General features: G+C 43.3%; 1 protein-coding gene across 1 annotated transcript in view; it reads right to left on the reverse strand.

Annotated features, from left to right (window-relative positions):
- Positions 1-26,353, reverse strand: part of LOC128849118 (glucose 1,6-bisphosphate synthase-like) — a 61,502-nt gene that overhangs the window by 25,192 nt on the left and 9,957 nt on the right. Inside the window, exon 2 of the mRNA XM_054049474.1 lies at positions 8,074-8,238. Coding sequence (XP_053905449.1) covers positions 8,074-8,238 — 165 coding nt within the window. The remainder of the gene's footprint in view (positions 1-8,073; positions 8,239-26,353) is intronic.

Consider the following 26,353-nt stretch of genomic DNA (forward strand, 5'->3'; position numbering starts at 1 on the left):
CCTCTGTTTGCCAGAATCTGGGAATGGGCAACAGGGGATGGATCACTTGAAGGTTACCTGTTCTGTCATTCCATCTGAAGAACCTGGCATTGGCCACTGTGGGAAGACAGGAACCTGTGTTAGATGGACCTATGGTCTGAAGTATGGCCATTTTTATGTTTTTATGACTTAAACCCCAGAGAGAGAGAGGTAGGTATGACTCTCTCTACCAGTTCCGGACCAGAAAATCAAATTTGGTCCAAAAGAGACCAAAAACTAAAACCTATCATTAACTATACACTGAACAAGAAACAGACTTTATTTTCCTCACTCTTTGCATAAACTGACAATAGCAAGACTTCCAATACCATCACTGATGGTAAGAAGAAACTGGGAGGGGTCAGGGGCAGCTCTGCCCTCTTATACCAGCATGCAGTGGCGTGCAGCAACAGAACACTCAAACCGCTTCAACCGGTATTAGGGAGGGGAAAAGTTCTCCAACAGCCATGCACGAATCTAAAGTGGAATGGACATGTGCAATCACTCAAAGAAGAATGTTTTTGTGTCATACAATATACCAGGGGTAGACAACCTATGGCAAGCGTGCCAAAGGCAGCACGCAAGCTCATTTTCAGTGGCACTCACACTGCCTGGGTCCTGGCCACCGGTCCCGGGGGCTCTGCATTTTAATTTAATTTTAAATTAAGCTTCTTAAACATTTTTAAAACCTTATTTACTTTACTTACAACATTAGTTTAGTTATATATTATAGACGTATAGAAAGAGACCTTCTAAAAAGGTTAAAGTGTATTACTGGCAGGCAAAACCTTAAATCAGAGTGAATAAATGAAGACTCTGCACACCACTTCTGAAAGGTTGCCGACCCCTGCAATACACATTTACTGGGTAGCCACACACCTGCCCATTTCCTGATTAATATTGTTCTGACTCTTAACAGCTTTCATATTGTCACTGTATTGATTATTCAAATGTTCAGCCAAATCAGAGAAAACTATTACACAGTTCCTGGACACACATTTCTGATGCTGTCCAAATCTGCTATCAGACATGGTTTGAGGTGTATACCAGGAATAAAAAAAAAAAAAAAAACAGATTATTTCCACCTGAGTGAATCACCATGAGGTCCAATAGATCACAACCTCTGAAGTCACCAGTTAGATGCTGCAGGGTGGGTAAAACATGATGCTAATGCAAGCCAACTCTCTTCACCCAGATCAGCCTGTAGCCAGCAATCCCCGTGCCATGGCGTACTTCTTGCTCTCCTGCAAACTTCTGCAACCTCATGATCCAGGAATCACCAAGAATCCACATGCTGCCAACCCAGGCAGCGCACATCCTTCTTTTCCCTCAGCGATCAACTTCCATGCTGTGTGTCTTTGGAAACACCACATTCATCTGTCCAGAGATCAGGAAGTAGCCAGGACACTACTACACCCAGAAGAGGCAAAAAGAAGGCAGGGGGAATTAAGGCAGAAGTTGACGCAGAGCCAAATACAGCAAAGGAGTGGGTCTGTTGGGGCAGCAATTTTTCCAGAGTCCCCCAGAGAATTAGCAGGTGCCATGCAAAACCTGAGATCAAAACTGACTGAGACCATTTTGACCTGCATCACAGCAACAGTTTGATCTCTACCTCGGCACAAAACCCCCCAAAACACACCAATTTTTTTTTGAAAAATGGCTATTTTCCCCTCCCAGGTTATATCTCTGGAAACCCTAGTTCAAGTGACCCCAAGTTTGAATCACCAACCCTACTCCGCACTCCCACGAGTCACAGGTAATTTCAAGTTTCAGAGTAGCTGCCGTGTTAGTCTGTATCCGCAAAAAGAACAGGAGTACTTGTGGCACCTTAGAGACTAACAAATTTATTAGAGCATAAGCTTTCGTGGACTACAGCCCACTTCTTCGGATGCATATAGAGTGAAACATATATTGAGGATATTATATATATATATATATATATATATATATATATATATATATATATATATATTATATACATACACACACACACACACACAGCATGAACAGGTGGGAGTTGTCTTACTAACTCTGAGAGGCCAATTAAGTAAGAGAAAAAAAACTTTTGAAGCGATAATCAAGCTAGCCCAGTACAGACAGTGTGATAAGAAGTGTGAGAATACTTACAAGGGGAGATAGATTCAATGTTTGTAATGGCTCAGCCATTCCCAGTCCTTATTCAATCCTGAGTTGATTGTATCTAGTTTGCATATCAATTCCAGCTCAGCAGTCTCTCGTTGGAGTCTGTTTCTGAAGTTTTTCTGTTGTAAAATAGCCACCCGCAGGTCTGTCATAGAATGACTAGACAGGTTAAAGTGTTCTCCCACTGGTTTTTGAGTTTTATGATTCCTGTCCATTAATTCTTTTGCGGAGAGACTGTCCGGTTTGGCCAATGTACATGGCAGAGGGGCATTGCTGGCACATGATGGCATATATCACATTGGTAGATGTGCAGGTGAACAAGCCCCTGATGGTATGGCTGATGTGATTAGGTCCTATGATGAGGTCACTTGAATAGATATGTGGACAGAGTTGGCATCGGGCTTTGTTACAAGGATAGGTTCCTGGGTCAGTGTTTTTGTTCAGTGATGTGTGGTTGCTGGTGAGTATTTGCTTTAGGTTGGGGGGTTGTCTCTAAGCGAGGACAGGTCTGTCTCCCAAGATCTGTGAGAGTAAAGGATCATCTTTGAGGATAGGATGTAGATCTCTGATGATGCGCTGGAGAGGTTTTAGTTGGGGGCTGAAGGTGACAGCTAGTGATGTTCTGTTATTTTCTTTGTTGGGCCTGTCTTGTAGGAGGTGACTTCTCGGTACTTGTCTGGCTCTGTCAATCTGTTTTTTCACTTCGGCAGGTGGGTATTGTAGTTTTAAGAATGCTTGATAGAGACAAGCATCTACAAGATCTCTATCTGAGGGATTGGAGCAAATGCGGTTATATCTTCGAACTTGGCTGTAGACAATGGATCGTGTGGTGTGTCCTGGATGGAAGCTGGAGGCATGTAGGTAAGTGTAGCGGTCGGTAGGTTTCCGGTATAGGGTGGTATTTATGTGACCATAAATATCTTGTAATTTCAAGAAACCCAATGCAAGCATGCAGATTTTAGAGCAGTCAGAAGTGTCCTTTAAAGAGGAAGTGAGGATGGGAAGGGCTCCTTTACACATCCACTGACAGTATAGGAGGGTCTGAAAGGTGTGAAGTGGCACATTCGTTTCAATGTGATGTTTTCAGCATGCAAACACCCCACAGAGATGAATATAATCTAAAACAATAGATCTGAGACATGTGAACTACTCCATGCATTTCAATGTGTGTTCCCATCCACCTCCTGCTTTACAGTTTGTGATATGCATGAAGTATGCATGTTCTCAGCTCCCCATCCAAAGGGGCAGGACTTTTCCAGATGCTGGCTCAAATGAGGGGCAGGGAGAGAACCTCAATGTTAAGGCTCCACAGGTCTGGTGCCTTGCACAGCTCTGGAACAGTCCCTGGGAGAAACCCTTTAGTGTGTTAACCCCTTAGCCTCACTGCCTCCTGGGTCCGAACTTCAGAGCCTTCAGCACCCATTTCACTCAGTGAGTCCACTCGAATTGGCCACCTCGGGGGAGACTTGCACATCCAAAGGAAGCAATGCACCCTCCAACCTCAGTGACTCAGATAGCATTGTAAAAATAGAAGGGTTTATTACATGTCTGGAACACAGCATAGAAAGTCCCACGAAGAGAGGGAAGAGCATCTTCGCCAGCAGGCTGGCTAACCTAGTGAGGAGGGCTTTAAACTAGGTTCACCGGGGGAAGGAGACCAAAGCCCTGAGGTAAGTGGGGAAATGGGATCCTGGGAGGAAGCACAAGCAGGAGAGCGCAACAGGGGAGGACTCCTGTCTCATGCTGAGAAAGAGGGACGATCGTTGAGTTATCTTAAGTGCCTATACACAAATGCAAGAAGCCTGGGAAACAAGCAGGGAGAACTGGAAGTCCTGACACAGTCAGGGAACTATGATGCAATTGGAATAACAGAGACTTGGTGGGATAACTCACATGACTGGAGTACTGTCATGGATGGATATAAACTGTTCAGGAAGGACAGGCAGGGCAGAAAAGGTGGGGGAGTTGCGTTGTATGTAAGAGAGGAGTATGACTGCTCAGAGCTCCGGTATGATACTGCAGAAAAACCTGAGAGTCTCTGGATAAAGTTGAGAAGTGTGATCAACAAGGGTGATGTCGTGGTTGGAGTCTGCTATAGACCACCAGACCAGGGGGACGAGGTGGACGAGGCTTTCTTCTGGCAACTAGCAGAAGTTGCTAGATCACAGGCCCTGGTTCTCATGGGAGACTTTAATCACCCTGATATCTGCTGGGAGAGCAATACAGCGGTGCACAGGCAATCCAGGAAATTTTTGGAAAGTGTAGGGGACAATTTCCTGGTGCAAGTGCTGGAGGAACCAACTAGGGGCAAAGCTTTTCTTGACCTGCTGCTCACAAACAGGGAAGAACTAGTAGGGGAAGCAAAAGTGGATGGGAACCTGGGAGGCAGTGACCATGAGATGGTCGAGTTCAGGATCCTGACACAAGGAAGAAAGGAGAGCAGCAGAATACGGACCCTGGACTTCAGAAAAGCAGACTTTGACTCCCTCAGGGAACAGATGGGCAGGATCCCCTGGGAGAATAACATGAAGGGCAAAGGGGTCCAGGAGAGCTGGCTGTATTTTAAAGAATCCTTATTGAGGTTGCAGGAACAAACCATCCCGATGTGTAGAAAGAATAGTAAATATGGCAGGCGACCAGCTTGGCTAAACAGTGTAATCCTTGCTGATCTTAAACGCAAAAAAGAGGCTTTTAAGGAGTGGAAGATTGGACAAATGACCAGGGAGGAGTATAAAAATATTGCTCAGGCGTGCAGGAGTGAAATCAGGAAGGCCAAATCACACTTGGAGTTGCAGTTAGCAAGAGATGTTAAGAGTAACAAGAAGGGTTTCTTCAGGTATGTTAGCAACAAGAAGAAAATCAAGGAAAGTGTGGGCCCCTTACTGAATGAGGGAGGCAACCTAGTGACCGAGGATGTGGAAAAAGCTAATGTACTCAATGATTTTTTTGCCTCTGTCTTCACGCACAAGGTCAGCTCCCAGATTGCTGCACTGGGCAGTACAGCATGGGGAGAAGGTGGCCAACCCTCTGTGGAGAAAGAAGTGGTTCGGGACTATTTAGAAAAACTGGACGTGCACAAGTCCATGGGGCCGGATGCGCTGCATCCGAGGGTGCTAAAGGAGTTGGCGGGTGAGATTGCAGAGCCATTAGCCATTATTTTTGAAAACTCATGGCGATCGGGGGAGGTCCCAGATGACTGGAAAAAGGCTAATGTAGTGCCCATCTTTAAAAAAGGGAAGGAGGAGGATCCGGGGAACTACAGGCCAGTCAGCCTCACCTCAGTCCCTGGAAAAATCATGGAGCAGGTCCTCAAGGAATCAATTATGAAACATTTAGAGGAGAGGAAAGTGATCAGGAACAGTCAGCATGGATTCACGAAGGGGAAGTCGTGCCTGACTAACCTAATTGCCTTCTATGATGAGATAACTGGCTCTGTGGATGAGGGGAAAGCAGTGGATGTGTTATTTCTTGACTTTAGCAAAGCTTTTGATACTGTCTCCCACAGTATTCTTGCCACCAAGTTAAAGAAGTATGGGCTGGATGAATGGACTGTAAGGTGGATAGAAAGCTGGCTAGATCGTCGGGCTCAACGGGTAGTGATCAATGGCTCCATGTCTAGTTGGCAGCCGGTTTCAAGTGGAGTGCCCCAAGGGTCGGTCCTGGGGCCGGTTTTGTTTAATATCTTTATTAATGATCTGGAGGATGGTGTGGACTGCACTCTCAGCAAGTTTGCAGATGACACTAAACTAGGAGGCGTGGTAGATACACTAGAGGGTAGGGATCGGATACAGAGGGACCTAGACAAATTAGAGGATTGGGCAGAAAAAAACCTGATGAGGTTCAACAAGGACAAGTGCAGAGTCCTGCACTTAGGACGGAAGAATCCCATGCACTGCTACAGACTAGGGACCGAATGGCTAGGTAGCAGTTCTGCTGAAAAGGACCTAGGGGTCACAGTGGACGAGAAGCTGGATATGAGTCAACAGTGTGCTCTTGTTGCCAAGAAAGCTAATGGCATTTTGGGCTGTATAAGTAGGGGTATTGCCAGCAGATCGAGGAACGTGATCATTCCCCTTTATTCGACATTGGTGAGGCCTCATATGGAATACTGTGTCCAGTTTTGGTCCCCACACTACAAGAAGGATGTGGAAAAATTGGAAAGAGTCCAGCGGAGGGCAACAAAAATGATTAGGGGTCTGGAGCACATGACTTATGAGGAGAGGCTGAGAGAACTGGGATTGTTTAGTCTCCAGAAGAGAAGAATGAGGGGGGATTTGATAGCAGCCTTCAACTACCTGAAGGGGGGTTCCAAAGAGGATGGAGCTCGGCTGTTCTCAGTGGTGGCAGATGACAGAACAAGGAGCAATGGTCTCAAGCTGCAGTGGGGGAGGTCCAGGTTGGATATCAGGAAAAACTATTTCACTAGGAGGGTGGTGAAACACTGGAATGCGTTACCTAGGGAGGTGGTGGAGTCTCCTTCCTTGGAGGTTTTTAAGGCCCGGCTTGACAAAGCCCTGGCTGGGATGATTTAGCTGGGAATTGGTCCTGCTTTGAGCAGGGGGTTGGACTAGATGACCTCTTGAGGTCCCTTCCAACTCTGATATTCTATGATTCTATGATTCTAAGTCCTTACTTAGCATCGAGAAAAGTAAAAGTTACAGCATAGTCCACCTGGGTCAGTCCTGCCCCTCCTCCTTTGTCCCCAGTCCAGAAGCTTCCAGCAGCCCACACTATATAACACCAAGGGTCTCTCCTCCATCCTTTGTTCCTCTTCCTGGTCTGAACAAGGTCACCTGGTTATCTACTTTAGCTCTCTGTCCCGCACCTGGATAAAACCAGCTGGCTTCCTGTGGGGGTTGGGGACAGTCCAGGGTCATTAGTTGCCAGGCACTACATGTCCAGCCATTGGAGTGGCCATATTCTGCTGAGACTCTGCCAGAGTAGAATCATAGAATATCAGGGTTGGAAGGGACCTCAAGAGGTCATCTAGTCCAACCCCCTGCTCAAAGCAGGACCAATTCCCAACTAAATCATCCCAGCCAGGGCTTTGTCAAGACGGGCCTTAAAAACCTCCAAGGAAGGAGACTCCACCACCTCCCTAGGTAACACATTCCAGTGCTTCACCACCCTCCTAGTGAAATAGTGTTTCCTAATATCCAACCTGGACCTCCCCCACTGCAACTTGAGACCATTGCTCCTTGTTCTGTCATTTGCCACCACTGAGAACAGCCGAGCTCCATCCTCTTTAGAACCCCCCTTCAGGTAGTTGAAGGCTGCTATCAAGTAAACAACTCTTCCCAGCACCTAGTTCAACATGCCGCACATAGGGGAAACTGAGGTATGCACAGTAATCATACAAAATATTAAGAAACATTCCCACTTCATCACACTCAGACCCTCTCAAAAGGGCAAGCGCCCCCCCCCCCCCCGCCCTCACCAGATTGCTGCTCACATGATGGGGGAGGAGGGGTATAGAAACCCTGAAAATAGAGAATATAGAAAATTCCTTCTCATTATTTACATCTTTCAAAGACTTGCAAACAAGAGCATTTTGGTTGCTCATGTAATGTCAGATGAGTCCCCTGAAGTTCACACAAAAAGCTTTAGCTCACTGGCAAAACTTCACTTTAGGTAATTACATCTGGCCTACCTAAGATGCCTTGGGCAGGTTTAGCTGGATGAGATTTTTACACTTCCTGTCCTTTTGCTGTTGCTGCGTACTGTTGAACAGTTGCCACATTCCACCCATGAGGCTGGATTTCAGCGATGGGTGACGCAATTCATATATATAGCGTCAAGTAAGCTTAAATGCATTGTGAATTTTGAAGATGAAAGGCATAATTTGAAGTGATCAAGATGATTACTATGAAAGTATAAACAAAAAGTCTGACTGTATAGTGGTACCCAAGTTACCTGTGTTGACTGGATCACTAAGGTCATTAATGTAGCAAAAGCTGCCCCCATGGCAGAACAAAGTCCAGCAGTCCCAAAGGTCAGCCTGCAACAGAGGCGATCCCGCAGCTCCTTGTTCATCCCATTCCGTACCAGGTTTTCAATCTGCGCTTTCGTTTTAGGGTTCTGCAAAAGAAAAACGAAGGTTCTGTTCCCACTGCTCAAGGAGGATCTGATGGAACAATTACTGCTGCAGTGCAGTTTGTGTTAAAATAATTCTCACTAAGTCACAGGATAGGAAGAAGTGGTCTCCGTATCCACAACCCAAGCTCTTTTAGAATAGAAGTTCTATGTTGGTGTAAGAAAGGATCACTCTTTGCTCTAACCTTTGTCACTTCTAACATGTTCTCTATTCAAACATATTTAATTATGCATAGGCTTGGAAGTACTAGATTTTTATTGGTAAATGTCAATTTCACCATATACACACAAATATTCCCATCTATAATAATCAAAATGTACATATAGGCAAAGAAAAACAAATGCTGCTTGAGAACTTGCTAGAATTTGAGTCAAGGCTCAAATTTACTTTGTATATTTTGACAAGTGATGTTGACTAGTTGTGTTTTAGCAGTTACAAAGCTTTAACTTTCTGAATCTCAACATCTACAGTGATTAATAATTATTCGCTGACATTCCTATTGTCTGAAATACCCCATAATTTCCTACCGCTGTGAAAAGTTATAGATTAAAGTCAGAAAAATGCTTAAAAAACAAACATTTTTATATTATCCATCAAACTGACAAAGTCAAATTCTGCCAAGTCTAATTATGCATGACTTATTAAGGAAGTGAATTGTACTCCAGAAGATGTTCCTTTCCAAAGTTAAGACCCAGAACCAGACAGCTTAGAGTAGTTTATATTTCAAAGAGTTGCAACAAAATTGCTTGTCAGCTGCACCAGGAATTGGGAATTTAAAAAGACTTATGAGTAAATTTTCAAAGCACCGTTAGTCAGTGGGAGTTGGGCTCCAAGGGTGCCTTTCAAAACACTACCCCCTACAGTATTAGGTAATCTTATTAGTTTCTAGTGGCTAACACTGAACCATTCCCTAGTGCTTTGTCCAGTTTAGCTTTAAGTTACTCAAGCAGAGGATATGCCGTGTTGTTGTAGCTGTGTTGGTCCCAGGATATTAGAGAGACAAAGTGGGTGAAATGATATTGTTCATTGGACCAACTTCTGATGGTGAGAGAGACAAGCAGAGGAGTCAAGCAACAATTGAGTCGGTGTCACAGTCAGGACATGTGTGGGATATTCAAGTTACATTCAGCCTCAGAAATGTGTTTGGATCTGTGAGTACCCACAGTAGTCAAAAAAAGGATAGGACAAGATTTGTTTTTATGTAGGGGGAACGTAAATATGAATGCACAAGCAGCTTCAGTGTCTCTAAGTAGTGACAAAATCACTACTGTCGTGTACCAATAATTTAATAAAATTTTAAAAAATATTTTAAAATATAAAACCCAGCATTCATGCAATGTGAAGACTGCACAGTTCATTATAAACTCTGGCAATGCAAAGCAGAAACTGCAGTTCCAACAGCAACTTTTATTGCTTGATTTGAAGCAAGGCTGAATTATATAAATTAGAGATTTATCCAGAAGAAAAGAGTGTGGTTCTCAAACTATTGTAGTGGTGACCCCTTTCACATAGCTAGCCTCTGAGTGTGACCCCCCCTTATAAATTAAGAACACTTGTTTACATATTTAACACCATTATAAATGCTGGAGGCAAAGCAGTGTTTGGGGTGGAGGCTGACAGCTCACGACCCCCCATGTAATAACCTCACGACCCCCAGTTTGAGAACCCCTGGTGTACACTGTATTTGCACTACATGGTACATATGAACCATTTACTATTCCTCTTTGGGGTAAAGTATTACTGCTCATTACAAAAGGCACATCTTTTTATGTCTTATGCTGCACAACAGCTGATTAACATTGAAGTTGGACCCTTTTTATTTCTAACTGTGCAACCTCAGCATGTTTTCTGCATTGATTTTCCTAGTGTTTTCTGGGGGAAGCTGGAAGTGTGGAAGCTGGTTTTAGAAGACATGTCTCCAACTTACAGGCTCACTACTCCATAGCTATTCCATTTGCAACCCTTACAAGTTCTGCTTTCTACTGCTGAATTCCACAAACCAATATGTGTGCACTTCCATATTTGTATTGCACTAGCATACATAGTATAGTCAAACGTGCGTGTGTAAACTTTATTTTTCTACTGCACAGATCCAACATTCAATTTTGAATGATTAAATCAAAACAGATTTTGTTCAACCTAAGCAATGGAAGTCATCCTCAATAAGCACAAAGTCCTTATCAACTTTTACGCTTCAGAGCTCAGCTGTTTCTTTTTACAACTGGGGAATGGGGGGTTAGAGTGAAGCATTCCTCAACAGTCAGACTGTCAAATGCAATTTGACTTTGGGTAGAGACCAGTATGGGAAGTTTACAAGAATGCTGCCAATTTAAATTCTCTAAAATAGACTTAAACAGCATGCTCCGATTTTGTCTCCAATTCCTTTTATAGCATATTTCTTCTCCCCTGTTTACATTTATGCAAATCTTTTCTGCAAGGGAGAAGTTTTGCAGAAGAACGATGAAACTGACTAGACAAAAAAAAATTGAGAATTTTTTTGCTAGCTTTTAAATTACAGTACTTTTAGGTGTGACCTGTCACTATAGTACGTACAACATTCAGACAAATGATCTTTCAAATCATGTCCCTTTAAGCCTACAATTAGAAAATTCTATATATAAAAAAAAGATGCAATTGAAACTAGTATGTAACTTTAGAGTCTAGCCACACACTTCTGCACGTGATTAACTTTACCAATGAGTAGTCCCACCAGACGTGAAGTGTTTGCAGAATTGGGCCCATAGCCATTATTTATATTCTAGTAGCATCCAGGGGCCCCAATAAGAATCAGGGTGCTATCTGAACATATAGGAAGAGGTGGTTCATACAATGAGGAGCTTACAAACTAGCTTAAAACAAGATGCAACAAGTGGGCATAAAAGAAAGGAATGAACTAGATAATCATAGGGGTATATGGTCACAGACTAACCATATGCACAATTTAATAGCTCCAAATCATTGTGCTGAGATATTTTGTGGGTTTTTTTTTAAATTCAGAGACCGAAAAAAATAAATAAGATTAGCATTCCTCACTGGCCATGTACCAAGTGAACTATAATAGACACAAACAGTACCCAGACAATTTAATATTTTTAAATAGGTCAGAAAATCCAGGTCAAAATTAGAGACTGTATGCAAATATTTGCCATTTATAATGTAAGACGGACAAGATGGGAGATCTCTGTGTAAGCTTGAAACTTCTCTCACAGAAGTTGGTCCAATTACCTCTCTCACCTTGTCTTTCTAGTGTGGGCACTGACGCTTAACCAGAAAAATGACTCGGAGGTCCTTGTATGTAACCATCATACAACTGAAGACAGCGTCAAACTCTCTCTCATGGTCAAAAGCCTCCAATCCATTGTCCAACCTGTTATTTGGAAAAATCCCATTTGATTGACAGTGAACTGACTCATCATTATGCTTGCCAACAAGTGGTCCATTATTGCAAAGATTCATGCTGATGATCAATAGGGCTATTGAACAATAATTGACATGCTCCTCATTGGAGTATACATTCTGAGAGGATATTTCCTTCAAAATACTTTCCTTCCATGACAGAAAAATCCAGTTAGATCTAAATAATTTAACTGGGCTTAGATATATTCCCTATCGGATTCCTCAAAACCAGTACAAATCTACCCCAGGAAAGCTAAAACTGCTTTTATTTGGTCAAGCTGTTTTTAAACTGCTGGCAGTACCTTTTTCTGCCTTTGCTAGGATTATTTGTATGGCAACTAACAATGTCTAGTTTGTTGCTTCTTTATTATGGAATTAGATTAGACCCAACTGCTGAAATGACTGGGGATATGAGTGAAATTAAATGCAGCGCATTTAACCAAGGACTCTATGGTATGTCTACACAGCTGCCGGGAGCCAGTCTCCACAGACTCACACTTGCAGGGCTTGGGCTAGTGTGCTAAAAATAGCTGTGTAGGCACTGCTTTGACATTTGGGCTCCCTAGGCTCCACAGGCCGAACCCGGACAGCCACACTGCTATTTGTAAGCATGCTAGTGGAAGCCCCACTAAAACAAGTCTATCCACGCAGGCTACAAGAATTGCTCCCAGAAGCTGTGTAGACACACCCTCCGAGGTCTATGTCAACTAGAATGATTTGCTTTTAATTTTATTGCAAGCCTGATTAAAAGTTGATTTTTTTTTTTAAAATGGCCTAGTCTCTAAGAGGCCAAGTATCCATGAGTTTTATCTGGATGCAGAGTCAATACGTGAATATCTATGGTAGCACACTTCTACAGAAACCACAAGAATACAGAAACAACTTCCTTTTAAATAAACAGTAGTTGGATGAAGTCAGCTGCCCAGCATGTTTTGCAACTAACTATTTTAAATTTAAGTTTGATTCAGTTGGGGTTGGTCCTGCTTTGAGCAGCAGGTTGGACTAACTGACCTCCTGAGGTCTCTTCCAACCCTAATCTTCTATGATTACAAGTGAATTTGATGACACAGAAGTAGGTTTGTTGTCTTGTTACTATGGAAGTCAGCAACAAAAACCTCTTTCTTAAAGAGGCATTAATTTGGAGTTATCAAGAGCATAATTTAAATACTGTACCTAATCTGCAGTTGTATCCTCACAGGCAGGCCCTTTTACCCACCTGGAGCCCTACTAGTTCAATGGACTCTAAAAGTGATCTGATGGCAGATCTGTTAGCTTTAGCCAATATAATTGTTACTCAAGAAGCTTTCTAGTTTGTGCACATTAGAGCAGGGTAACAGTAATGGAAGACTTACGTTACAGGATGATAGACCTTGATGGCAGGGGGAAGTTTGAAGAAATCTGCTACATCCTCTACATTCTCAAGTAGGCCACGCAACGTGCCTAAATAGCTTCATAGCAACATTGCGATTTGTGGTTCAGCACACCCAGTTAAAGAGCAACCTCTTGTTTCATTCTCCAGAATGAGGAAGCTCATGATTTTCACTGAGATAATCCACATAGTCTCAGAGACCAACTGTCACTTACTACACAAATTAGGTTTGACTCAATTTTATTTGTTTTTAAGCCAAGGTTTAAAGACAAACAAGTTATGCTTGCGCAATATTATCGCGGTGGTAGAACTGAAGTGAGGAAAGTCAAAGTTATGGTTCCAACTTCAACAATAACTCAGCTGCACTAAACACAAGTCATATGAATGGGTAAACTATACAAATGCAGGGCTACCAAGATTACCCAAAATGCTGCTTTCTGAAATAGGTCTCATAGGACATGACCTATAACATTGACCATTCCCTCTATTATCCAAAAATTAGATTCACTGTCCCCCACTGTATCAAACAATGGATGTTATATACATGTATGCAAGGGGACTAAATGATTGATGCTGTGGGAAGATATAAGATCCCAACCATAGCACTGAACACGAAAAAAACCCTTCAAGTAATTATATTGAGCTTAGCTGCCTTTAAGCATTTGATACACAGCATGTTTACTACAGAGCACCCATTCACCATGACTCTCACAGACAGCAACATCTTTCTCCAAAATTGATGTTCTGCCTGGAGCAGCTCTTCAGACAAAGCACTCTGACAACAAGAAGTAGTGTGGTATTAATTAACTGGAGACTTCCATTTTTATTAGTTGTCAACCAAGAGTACACTTTGTTAACGCTTGGTACAATTTTTAATAGGTATTTAGCAAAGTGACTTTTCCAGTTAAGACTGGATTTTTCCCCCTACCTACCTGAATTTAGAACAATTCAGAAAGATGTTCAAGGTCAGAAACATTAAATTCAAATTCAAGTGGATGCAGTGACCCAGGTACATTATACTTCAAACAAACTACAGGGAGGAGCCAGCCAGAGACTCCAGCTAGTAAAAGTGACCAAAGAAGGGACCCACAGACGCTGATATCATCAGAATTTTCTAGTTTTGACTGGACCTTCTCCACTCCGCGCTAACTGTCTATTTGTTCCAATGCTTCCCCTCCCCCCGTTTTCATCTCAGCCTTATACCGGCCTTTCCTGGCCTTCACTTCTCCCCTGCAACGCACATACACCATTTGTCCTTTAAAGTTATTCTATGCCCAAGGTAAATATGGATGGCCCCATTTTCAGAGCTGCTACAACTGACTTCAATGGGAGCTGCAGGTGCTTGGAACACCTTTAAAAACTTACGCCAAGAAGTTACTTCCTCGGTGAACCTTGATGTAAAATTTGGGCCCCTTTAACAGACTTTTAAAGAACGTCAATAAGGCATTCTGAATACACTTCAGCTGAAAAACTAGCTGCCCTATTTCCTTGACATTTCCCAAGACTTTCTTAAAGATTTCTCCCCACCTCCTGAGGTTTGGCATCAAAGACACTGAAGAAATACCATGGTTGGTGAATAGGGAAAATTCTTTGGGGTTGCCCCTTTCTCTCTCTCTCCCCCCCCCCCAGAGAAGAGTTTCAGTCACCTCTCCCCACAAGGTCATATGCTCTACAAGATCATCAGGATCTTGTCAGTGGTAGATTTCCTCTAGGTCACTAGGATATAGCAGGTTTCAGAGTAGCAGCCGTGTTAGTCTGTATCTGCAAAAAGAACAGGAGTACTTGTGGCACCTTAGAGACTAACAAATTTATTAGAGCATAAGCTTTCGTGGGCTACAGCCCACTTCATGGGATATAGCAGTATCTGAATTGGCATCTGTCCACTTCAGGGATAGTCCTTCAGTACACATTCTCTGGAATTCTTAATCACGATCAGTGTGCTTACAGTACATTTGGTACAGTCAAAATACATGTATGGATGAGGATTGGACAGTTTCAGCTTTGTTATCTATGTCAGACAAACTAAGAGAAGACAGAGTCACATTCATCCCCATCGTGGTATCTTGGACAGACTGCAGATAAAGTATTACATACACAGTGAAGGAAACAGGTGAATAAAATGGGTTAAAAGGAAAAAATAGGAAGGAGCCATGGTCAAAACAAAAAGAGCTCAATGAACACTACTAGAAGGGCAGTTCCAGTGCTGTGAAAGGGTGGAAGTCAGACTGGAAGTGATCCAAGTACAGTAGGTTATTTTGGGAGAAGTGGCTGGATAAAAATAACGGATGTGCTTCAGAGCCACCTATACTGAAGGTTCTACAAAGACGGTGTGAGTATCAGGAAATGCAGTACCGTACATCTATTTCTGATTTTTGGACAACAGGGTTAAATCCATCTCAGTTGTAAGTACACTGAAATCAGTAGGGCTGGTCCAAGGATGAATTCACACTAAGGAGCTTCTGGGCTTACCCCTGAATTCCATGAATAATGTTACATCAGTATTGGATTTCACCTGCCAACACTAGTCTCACCCTCTTTACCACCACCTTTCAGGATACCAGATAAATCACCAGAGACCAGAGAGTACTGAACTGTCAGGGCTCAGCCCTGCTGGGTGTAACATATACAAAGACCAGCTTCCAGTGGAGACAAGTTTAATACAGAGCCCATGGCTAGAAGGAGGTTCCATTTTGTCTAACTTAGGATGGCTGCGGTCAACACACCACGGTGAATCTCAGTATAAAATTTCAGCTAAACAGTTAGTGAGTCTAGCCACCATGTGTGATGCCTTAATAATTGCTGTTTAACTCTAGACACCAGTTGGCAGACAAGACCTGGCATAACTCTAACACTGGTTTTAACTGACCTCTGGTTAGTGCTCACTCAAGCTGTAGTATTGCAAAGCCTCCTTACGTGTGACGTTCCCCTGGTGTTATCCGGATTGGTGATCTGCTAGGTCACTCCAAACCTTGACTCTGGGGGCCAGCCTGACCCTGCTCTGCTGTGAGAACCCCACTCCTGGGCTGTTCACATACAGCCTCTGGCATGTAAACTGCTCCTTGGATTGTGCAACCAAATGACACTAGCCAATATCTCTGGTCCCAGACACAATCCTAGAAACCTTCGTCTTGCAGTGTCCAGTTATGCCCACTGGATGCTGCAAGCTTAGGAGAGTTTGTCAATTTAACAAAGAAATTGATATGTACCAGGCTTTTATCCCAAGGGGACTCTCTGACATGCTACAAACCAAACGCACTGCTTCAGGTAGAACAAACAGATTTATTAACTACAAAGATAAATTTTAAGTGATTACAAGTCAAAGCATAAGTTGGATTTGGTCAAATGAAATAAAGGCAAAACACATTCTAAGCTGATCTCAACACTTTCAGTGTTTCAGTGTTGAAAACTTAGATGCTTCTGACCACAGGCTGGCTGGTTGCCCTTCAGCCAGGCTTTCCCCTTTGATCAGCGCTTCAGTCGCTTGGTGGTGATGTCTGTAGATGGAGGTGGAAGAGAAGAAGAGCATGGCATACGTCTCTCCCTTTTATCATGTTCTTTCTTCCCTCTTGGCTCTGCCCCCCCACCCCCGAGAGTCAGGTGACCATTACCTCATCGCAGTCCCAAACTGACCAAGGAAAGGGCGGTGACTCACTTGAGAGTGCAACAGATCCTTTCTTGATACCTAGGCCAGTGTCCTTTGTTCCTATGAGGCTGGGCTGGGTTTGTCCCATACGTGCCCTGATAAGGTATGAACTGCCCCTCTGCTCTTGGAGAGTTTTTGTCTGGGCTTGTTTTAAGCTACGAGGACACATTTTCAGTCTCATAACTACATACATAACCTATAACATTACTATAACAATAATTACTATAACATTACAACAATGCTCAGTGCATCATGAGCTTTCCAAAGACACCCGACATGACAAACTTTGCATACCACAGTATCATATTATAAGGATGAACATGGGGGTGCAGGGTGTTCCCTCGAGGTACAGAATGTCAATGTATTCAAGAATTTGAGATATCTGGGTGTGCATGCAGTGCAGAGTACATTTTTAAATGTAAAAAAGAATTTTAATTTGCTGCAATTACATTGGCTCGTTTAAATGAACTATAGTGGCCCTCCCCTATCCTCCCCTGATGACATTAAGCTAGGCAATCTAAGCTCTCATTATTTCACTGATCACTGGTAAGAATTCTTTGCCTCCTCTGGCTGTCCATCCACTGTGGCCCCCACACTGGGATCAGTGGACAAGTCCCTTGAAAGGAGAGTTGAACGTTCTTGAAGGCTGAATCTTAATTTGATACGTGGAGGAGTCTCTGCAAGTGTTTTGGGTATAGAAAGGTATGTGATGGGGGGGTGGGGCGCAGATGCTATGGAAACCCTCAACTTGCTCGAATCCCTACAGTAGAACCTCGGCGTTACCGACACCGTGGGAATGGAGGTTGTCCGGAACTTTGAAATGTTTGTAACTCGGAATGAAGCTCCGGATCCAGCAGCTGACACTCCAGGCCATGCTTCAGCAGCAGCTGAGCTGCTCCCTACACAGCCCCTGCAGGAGTTTGCAAGCTTGTCCCCCTATCTACAGAGGTGTGTCTGAAAACAGCCCATCCCCCTCCCGGCAGGAGGTGGGGTGAAAGCAATGCAGACCCAGCGCTGCACCTGCTGCCTTGGACTGGCAACCCCAGTGTCTTGCTGTAAGTGGCTGCCCCGTGCGTGGGGGTGGGAGTGGGGTGGAGACAGATGGCCCAGATGTGCCTACCTTTAAGATGTAATACAGGTACAGTACAGTATTTGCTTTTTTTTTTGAAGCGGGGGAGGAGGGGTCCTCTGCTGCTGCCTGATTGGTTACTTACGGCTTCACTTGGTGTCCGGTTGCCCGGTCAGTCCGTAACTCTGGTGTTCGTATCTTTGAGGTTCTACTGTATTTAAAAGTCCAGTGACACGTTCTCTTCTATGAAATGAGATACTGTATAGAGTATGTTGGCAGGATGGCCAGAAGTCTACTTCAGGGGGGCCTTTTGCTTGAAGTATGGAAGTGTGCTTGCTTGTAGTTTATTATTTTAGTTATTTCAGAAAGTAGGTTGGGAGGGGGAATATTTTTTAAATCTTGCTTCTCCAGCCCTCTGCAAACAACACTGCAGGTAACAAGGGACAGTCAGGGCTGTTTGAGGTGCCCCATCCATTCAGAAACTCAGCATAAGGACAGCGTTGAGGCAGATGATCAAAGAGGCAAAGGATATGATGCTCAAGCACTCCTCCTCCCCCACATCTTTTGCTGGAGGAGGAGGACGGGGGCCCCCCCAACATGTTCATGTGTATGTATTAAGAGCCCTGTCCCACAAAACTCATTCAGCGGCAGCAAGCGGCAAAATCTGCTGCCATATCCCTTGGTACTACTCCCTCTTTTACATCAGCAGGGGACAAAGCTATCTGAAAAAAGTAAAGTATTTAGAGAAATATGCTGAAGGGAAAGTTGAAGTACAAAATGATCACAGAGCATTCTCACCCAGAGTGTCCTTGGATTAACAGGATATGGAGAGTCAGGGCAGAAAGAAGGTTGAAAACATTATTTAAATTAACTGTTCAAAATTCTGTTTCCTACTGTTGTAAACGTGGCTATAGTGACAACACAGGAAGCAGCTCTGTGGAGGAAGAAGATGAGACTCTGAAAAGGACACCTGCCCATTTACTTAGGGCAGAATTGCCCCATACATGAGAATAACCTCCATAAGCTATAGGAAACTGAGTTTGTACTTCCAGTTTTCACCTACTCATATGCCAGGGCAAGGAGAGGGCAGGACTGTCTTCCCTGAGAGTCTGGAATGGGGCTCAGTCCTTTAATCGACACATTTTATGAATGGCAGCAAGGAGGCTCAGTACCTGTGCACTGCCTCCTAGAGCTCACTACAGGAGCCATGCCACCACAGTGGCCCTTACTATTGCTAAACATCCACTCAGAAGTTGTGCCTCACATCGCACTGGGGAACGCCTAGTTTGCGATTACTAATTATATACGGTTTAATAGTTTATAAAGTTATATTGACTATAGCACCACCAATTTGTATGGTACTACCTAGAAAAGGTTCTACCCCCTGGAGTCTAGCATTTGCCCAAACAAAACTACAGATCATCAGACCCTTAGATTATAAAATACTTAAAGTAGAAAACTGGTCGCCTTACTTTTATAGCACTGTTCAGACTTCTTAGTTTATACAGTGTTGTAAGGATCCTTCTATTTTATGAGGCACCTTGCAAAGCTTTTTAGCCCTCAAATACAGAGGAGAGCCAGTTCAAGAGACAGAAATGAAAGTTCCTTCCAGGCATCTTGTAAAGAGAGCATGGAGTAATGAAGTCCTTTCAACACAGTTGAGCAGTGAACACCCTGAACTCGATGTGCTGGTGTAATTTTTGATAGTTATTTCTCTCAAGCTGGAAGAAAACAATAGTCACTGAAAATGTGCAGATGGTAAACAATGAAGAGGACAGGTCACTGATACAGAGTGATCTGGATTGCTTGGTAAACTGGGTGCAAGCAAACAGTGTTTTTAATATGGCTAAATATAAATGTGTACATCTAGAAACAGGGAGGGGGGGGGGAAGTGAGCCAAAAACTTACAGAATGGGGAATTCTATCCTGGGAAGCAGTGATTGTCCACCACAACCTCCAAATCATTTTTCAGTCAGCTGAACATGAGTTCCCACTGTGATGCTGTGGCCAAAAGAGCTAATACAATCCTGGGATGCACAAACAGGGGAATCTCAAGTAGGAGTAGAGAGGTTATTTTATCTCTATAGCTGGCAACAGTGCAACCACTCCTGGAATACGGTGTCCAGTTCTGATGCCCGCGATTCAAGAAGGATGTTGATACACTGGAGAGGGTTCAGAGACTTGATTAGAGACTATAAGAATCTACATGGGGAATAAATATTTAATAGAGGGCTCCTCAATCTATCAGAGAAAGGTATAACATGATCCAATGGCTAGAACAGGGGTCGGCAACCTTTCAGAAGTGGTGTGCCAAGTCTTCATTTATTCACTCTAATTTAAGGTTTCACGTGCCAGTAATACATTTAAACGATTTTAGAAGGTCTCTTTCTAGAAGTCTTTAATATATAACTAAACTACTGTTGTATGTAAAGTAAATAAGGTTTTTAAAATGTTTAAGAAGCTTCATTTAAAATTAAATTAAGAAGCAGAGCCCCCCGGACCGGTGGCAAGGACCAGGGCAGTGTGAGTGCCACTGAAAATCAGCTCGCGTTCCGCCTTTGGCACACTTGCCATAGGTTGCCTAGCCCTGGGCTAGAAGTTGAAGATCGATAAATACAGACTGGAAATAAGGCATACCTTTTAACGGCTGGAGCAGTTAACCACTGGAACAACTTACTAAGGATTGTGGTGGATTCTCCATCACTGATTATTTTAAAATCACAATTGGATGTTTTTCTAAAAGATCTGCACTAGAAATTATTTTGGGGAAGTTCTATGGTCTGTATTATACAGGAGGTCAGATTAGATGATTACAGTGGTCCATTCTGGCCTTGGAAATATATCAATCTATGAAAGCTGTAACCAAGGTCTGGTTTACCTAAAACTTCAGTCAGTCAATCTAGCTATATTGCTTAGGGGGGGTGAAAAATTCACACCCAAGAGACATAGTTAAGCCAACCTTAGTCATGGTGCAGACACTGCTAGGTTGATGGAAAAAATTCTTCCATCAACCTAACTACCACTTCTCAAGAGGTACTGGAGGGTACTCATTACTACCGCAATGGAAGGCGTTTTCCCATCGCTGTAGTAAATGTCTACACTACAGTAATACAGCAGCACAGCTGCGCCACTGCAGCATTTGTAGTGTAGACACAACCCAAGACTCAAAACTGACTCACCAACAATGCAGATTGATCTGCAATACAATTAATACACAGCTAGAAACACAATTAAGTCTTGTGATAATCAGACAGCCCAACTGTACATATACACTGGGTACAATATGGCTTAGACTAGAGAAGCGGTTCTTCAGAGTAGCTTAAGGCAGTGTCCTAAGCACAGGTTAAAAAAAGGCAACTGGAATCTGAAAGATTGAGTGAGCACCGCTGACATTTACCACACAAAGGTCAGCCAGTTGCTAGAGCTAGCACTGCCTGGCACGGCTCGGCTTCTGCTACACTTAAGAGAAACGCTGTAGAGAGGATTAAAATAATAGCCTAACATTTTTCTCCAATCAAAACAAATGATCCTTCATTAGACTGTTCAACCAATGGGAAATAAGCCCTGAACGGTAGAGAATAATGTAACGTTTAGTTTAAATGCACAAAAAGACGAATGCCACAGTGCGCGAGTTCTCTCAGCTGACTGTGCAGCAACAGCTAGTTCCCCTCGAAAGTGTGCCAACACCAATAATGCTGGTGCACCAAAAAGGAATTTCATCTAGTTTAGATTCATTTTTCCTATTTGAACTGGTTGCCGGGACAGAGCCAATTCTGGCCAAACGGCAGGTGTACCAAAGAAGAGGGTTTTACTTTTGAGCCAAAAGAGAATTTCATTTCATGCTAATTGAAAGACTCATTGCATATTACCATATTTTTGCTTGCTTAAGGTTCTGCAAGCCAGTCAACCCTAAGAAGCTGAAAGACGCTACATCATATAATACTATTTAGTTTTATCATAAAACTTTACAGCACACTAGGAAATGTACTATAGTACTGAGAGACTTTGGGAGTTCACCCTGACCAGTAAGAGGTTTTGTCCCACCTGCCCTCTAACTCTGGATGCCTCTGGGCTGCACAGCTTTGGCACAGAATCCTGACACAAGCAGCACGCTCACAGTACAATGGTTTCACCCCTGCTTCCACCAGACCAGCTACTCCTTGCAGGGTGACCCCAACACCTCCTCTGGTCCCAATTCTCCCCAAAACTGTCTCCCATGCAGCGTCCAGTCCCTCTGAGCTCTGAGTGCTCAGTAACACCAATTTCACTACCTCCAAAAAGCCAGTACACACACCAACCTGTTAACTCAGCTGGAGTTCTACACTCCACCCCAATACACAGCACTGAGATGATTTGCAGTAAAACTAAGAATAGGGTTATTAAAAAAAAATCTCTCTTAAATTTGTTTGTTAAAGTGCAAGTGATATGAAAGGATTATAAAGAAAATAATAGTATTTCTAGTGTCTAAAACTTAACTCTAGCAAGATACATCTTTGCCTAACCTAGTTTCTTATTCACATCAAGGGGTCAGCGTTCTCCAGCTGGATTAGCAGAACCCATCTTTCATAGGTCAAAGAAGGTAGCATTTTGCTTCTCTCACTTGGTAGATCCCCCAAAAGTCTTTCAAGCAGATCTTTATATCCCCAAAGTTTTTGTCTTCAAAGTCAGAAAGCCCTCCTGGAGGCTCAGCTTCCCATATCCACTAGGGAGCAGACACCACATTACTTTTGTAGTCTCCTGTGGCTTACAATGCAAATGATCTTCCTGCAATCTCCCAAGCAAGTGAACAGCCCATTGTTCCACTCCCTGGTCACACCTGGCTCGGTTTGCAATTGAGACAGAGGTTTTTGCCCTTCTCCTTTGTCTGTTTACAGTCTCCAAAACAGTATTAGAGCATCCAGAATTTCACACACAATGTTATTACATACATTTCCCAGTGATATCAACAACCAATGTGTTATTAGTTTTCAAATGATATATTACAAGACAACTTTTAAATGAATATCATGGCAACAGTGTGAGGTGCATTGAGCTGGTCAGACCAGCTGAGATTTACTGTTAAATACCAGAGAGCCCTTTGCTATCTGGCACTGGGATGCTCTTACAGTCACAAGTACATTCTGTAAAATTAATTAGGTTTTAGTATTGCAACTTAAACCATAGCCTGAATGCATATTTTACCAATACAAGTGTGCCATTCCCACAAAAGCGTGCTAAAACCAATAATGCTGGTGCACCAAAAAGGAATTATCCGATGTGTATTACATAGAAAGAAAAGCAGCCAAGAATTTCCAAAATGAATTCTAAATTTGTTAGGGTCTTGTTCAATAGCTAGGCGATTACTAGAATATTTTTTAATTTACCAGTTATGAGCCAAAAATTAGTAAATCCCAAAGCTTTCAATAGATGTTTATCATAGCCCTAGGGGGGTATGGGGCCCAGGACATAGAAACTCTGGGCCTATCTGCCAGGGGGTACTCCCACCCGGATCCACCCAAGGCCCCACCCCACCTCTTCCCCACCAGTTCTGCCCCCTCCCTCTAACACATTGCATCCTCGCTCCTCCACCCAGCACCTCCAGACACTGCAAAACAATTGATTAGCAGTAGGTGCTGGGAGTCAGGGAGGGGGAGGCGCTGATCGGTGGGGCGGACAGGAAGCACTGGGGAGAGGAGGAGGTTGGGGGGGACTCCTCCTCACCCCCACCCCTGCTCTCCTACCCCCCACCTCCTCCTCACAAAGCATGGGGCCCCTCAAAGCGCAGAGCCCGGGGCGGTCGCCCCAATTTGCCATCTCTAGGGACGGCTCTGGCTGGAAGGGACCTCAAGAGTTTATCTAATCCAGCCCCTTGCGCTGAGGCAGGGCCAAGTAAACCGTTCTACACCATCCCTGACAGGTGTTTGTCCAAGCTGTTCTTTAAAACCTCCAATGATGAGAATTCCACAGCCTCCCTTCATAACCTATTCCAGTGCTTAACTACCCTTATAATTACACAATTTTTCCTAATAGCTAATCTAAACCTCCCTTATCGCAGATTAAGCCTTCGTTCTTGTTCTGCCTTCAGTGGACATGAACAATCAATCACTGTCTTCTTTATAACATATTTGAAAACTTATCAAGTCCCCCCCTCAGCCTTCTTTTCTTGAGACTAAACATGCCCAGGTGGGTTTTTTTGTTTGTTTGTTTTTCAAACTTTCCTCATATGTCAGGTTTTCTAAACCTTTTACCATCTCTTCTGGGCTCTCTCTACTTTGTCCACATCTTTCTTGATGTCTGGCGCCCCAAACTGGACACACTACGCCAGCTGAGACCTCACCAATGCCTAACAGAGGGGGACCATTACCTCCCATAGCTTACATACAACACTCCTGTTACTACACTCCTGAATTCTATTAACCTTTTTTGCAACTGCATCATCATTGTTGGCTCATGTTCAGTTTCTGATCCACTATAGGTCCCAGATCCTTTTCTGCAGAACTACTACCTTGACAGTTATTCCCCATTTTGTAGTTGTGCATTTGATTTTTCCTTCCTATGTATAGTGCTTTGCGCTTGTCTTTAAGAGAATTGGTCTGAAATCAACAAGATGAAATTCAATAATTTGTCAAGGTCATTTTGAAGTCTGATCCTGTCCTTCAAAGTGCAGCTCCTCAGAGCTTAGTGTCATTTGCAACTGTTATAACCATAATCTCCGCTCCATTATTCAAGTCATTAATGAAAATACTGACCAGTACCAGACCCAGGACAGACCACCAGGGGAGCCCACTAGGTAAGTCCTATTAATAGACTACTCTGAATAGGATTCTTCAAAGAGTTATGTGCCCACCTTACAGTAATTTCATCTAGATCACATTTCCCCAGATTGCTTATGAGAACGTCATGTAGGAATATATCAAAAGCCTATTAAAAGCAAGATATATCACATCTATTGCTTTCTCTCATCCACTAGACCAGCATACTGTGGTTTAAAAATGGAAAGATTTGTTATATTAATGAGTCATCTACATCAATTTATCCAAAGGCAATTAAAGCTACGATTTTATGGTCAACATTACACATACCTTGAAGGTAAAAACCATTACACCATTGTACGCACAGCTGGCAACATTTTAACTCTAAGGACTTGTCTACACTTCAACTGCTACAGTGGCCCAGCTGCAGCTGTGCCGCTGTGGTGTGTCGGCATAGACACTATGCCAATGGGAGAGGTTCTCCAGTTGGGGGAGGTGGATTACTTATGCCAAGAGGTAGTAGCTAGGTCAACAGAAGAATTCTTCCATCGAATTAACTCTGTCTACATCAAGGGATAGGCCAGTGTAGCTATGTCTCTTAAGGATGTGGATTTGTCACACCCCTGAGAGATGTAGCTATGCCCATGTAAGTTCCCATTGTTGACTAGCCCTAAATCTTTTTCAGGGATCTCTGACTGCTATAAAATTCTGGCCTGGGATTGGAACTTTTCAAAATCTGGTTAGCCATGTTTAATTCCTTGTGCTCAATGTTGGCACCAGGGGGCACTACTACCCCTGAAATGGATCTTTAATGGCTCCCATTGGAGCAGATTACTGTCATAGCAATGAAAAAGGTCCACAATAATTATCTTGCATGCGCAGCAGTTTATTGAGAAGGAATTACACAAGTGGTAAAGGGTTACATTATGCACATAACTCCTCTGTTAAACATTAAGAGCTATACATTCCTCTTAGCGAGCCTCTCTTTCACAAACATACGCAAACAGGCCCTGCGCTAGCTTCACGCAATCCCTGCTTCGCAAACAGAGAAGGTGGTCACCCATTCTATGGACGGCTTCTTCTCTCCAGGTCTGGTCTCCTCAGCCCTCTGGTCTGTCTCGGATTCCCTGGAGGCAAGGCCTTGGCTGCCTGGAAAACCCTCTGGTCACAATCCTACTCAAGCCCATGGAGCAGAGTTTTGACTACTCTGTCTAGCAGTTTCTTCAAGCGTCAATTAAGGAATCCCCAACAGTAATTTAATTGGCTTGATTTTTATACTTTTTCCTCAAAGGATTCACATGTCTTAAAAGCATGCTCAATGGGAATGTGGTTATTAATTTTTACCTAATACTTTAGGAGAAGACTGCAGAGTGGTGTCAACTGAACATTACCCCACATTCACTCCCTGATGAATCATTCACTTTAGCCCCCTGCGTGAGGTCTTTCTACAGGGTCAAGATGCCCCAGTCAGCCCGTGCTCCACTCAAGATGTTCTACACGTGTTGTTTGTTTTCAAGCGGACATATCTGCTGACGCAAAGATCAGTATTCATCATACACACAGCATGGAGCCAGTCAGTTTCACTTCTGGCATCTGCCAGATGCTAAGGAAAGGATTATTCTCCCAGAATCCTCTTTCACAGTTCAGTCATGTCAAGCCATGTTCTCACCGTTCATTCAGTACCGTCACACCAGAATGGCACCATCTCAACACTCAATACTGTACTGTACACGATATTCAAAAAATATACATACAAATGTATTTTGTAAGAACAGAGTCTTACATTATTAATCCCTCACTACAGCTTGTGTTATTATAGCTTCACTGAGAAGTGGAGTGAGACCACCAGGTTTTTGTTGTTTTTTTAAAGAGATGTGTATTAAATAAATTC

This window comes from Malaclemys terrapin, chromosome 15, assembly GCF_027887155.1.
Source record: "Malaclemys terrapin pileata isolate rMalTer1 chromosome 15, rMalTer1.hap1, whole genome shotgun sequence".
Lineage (NCBI taxonomy): Eukaryota > Metazoa > Chordata > Testudines > Emydidae > Malaclemys > Malaclemys terrapin.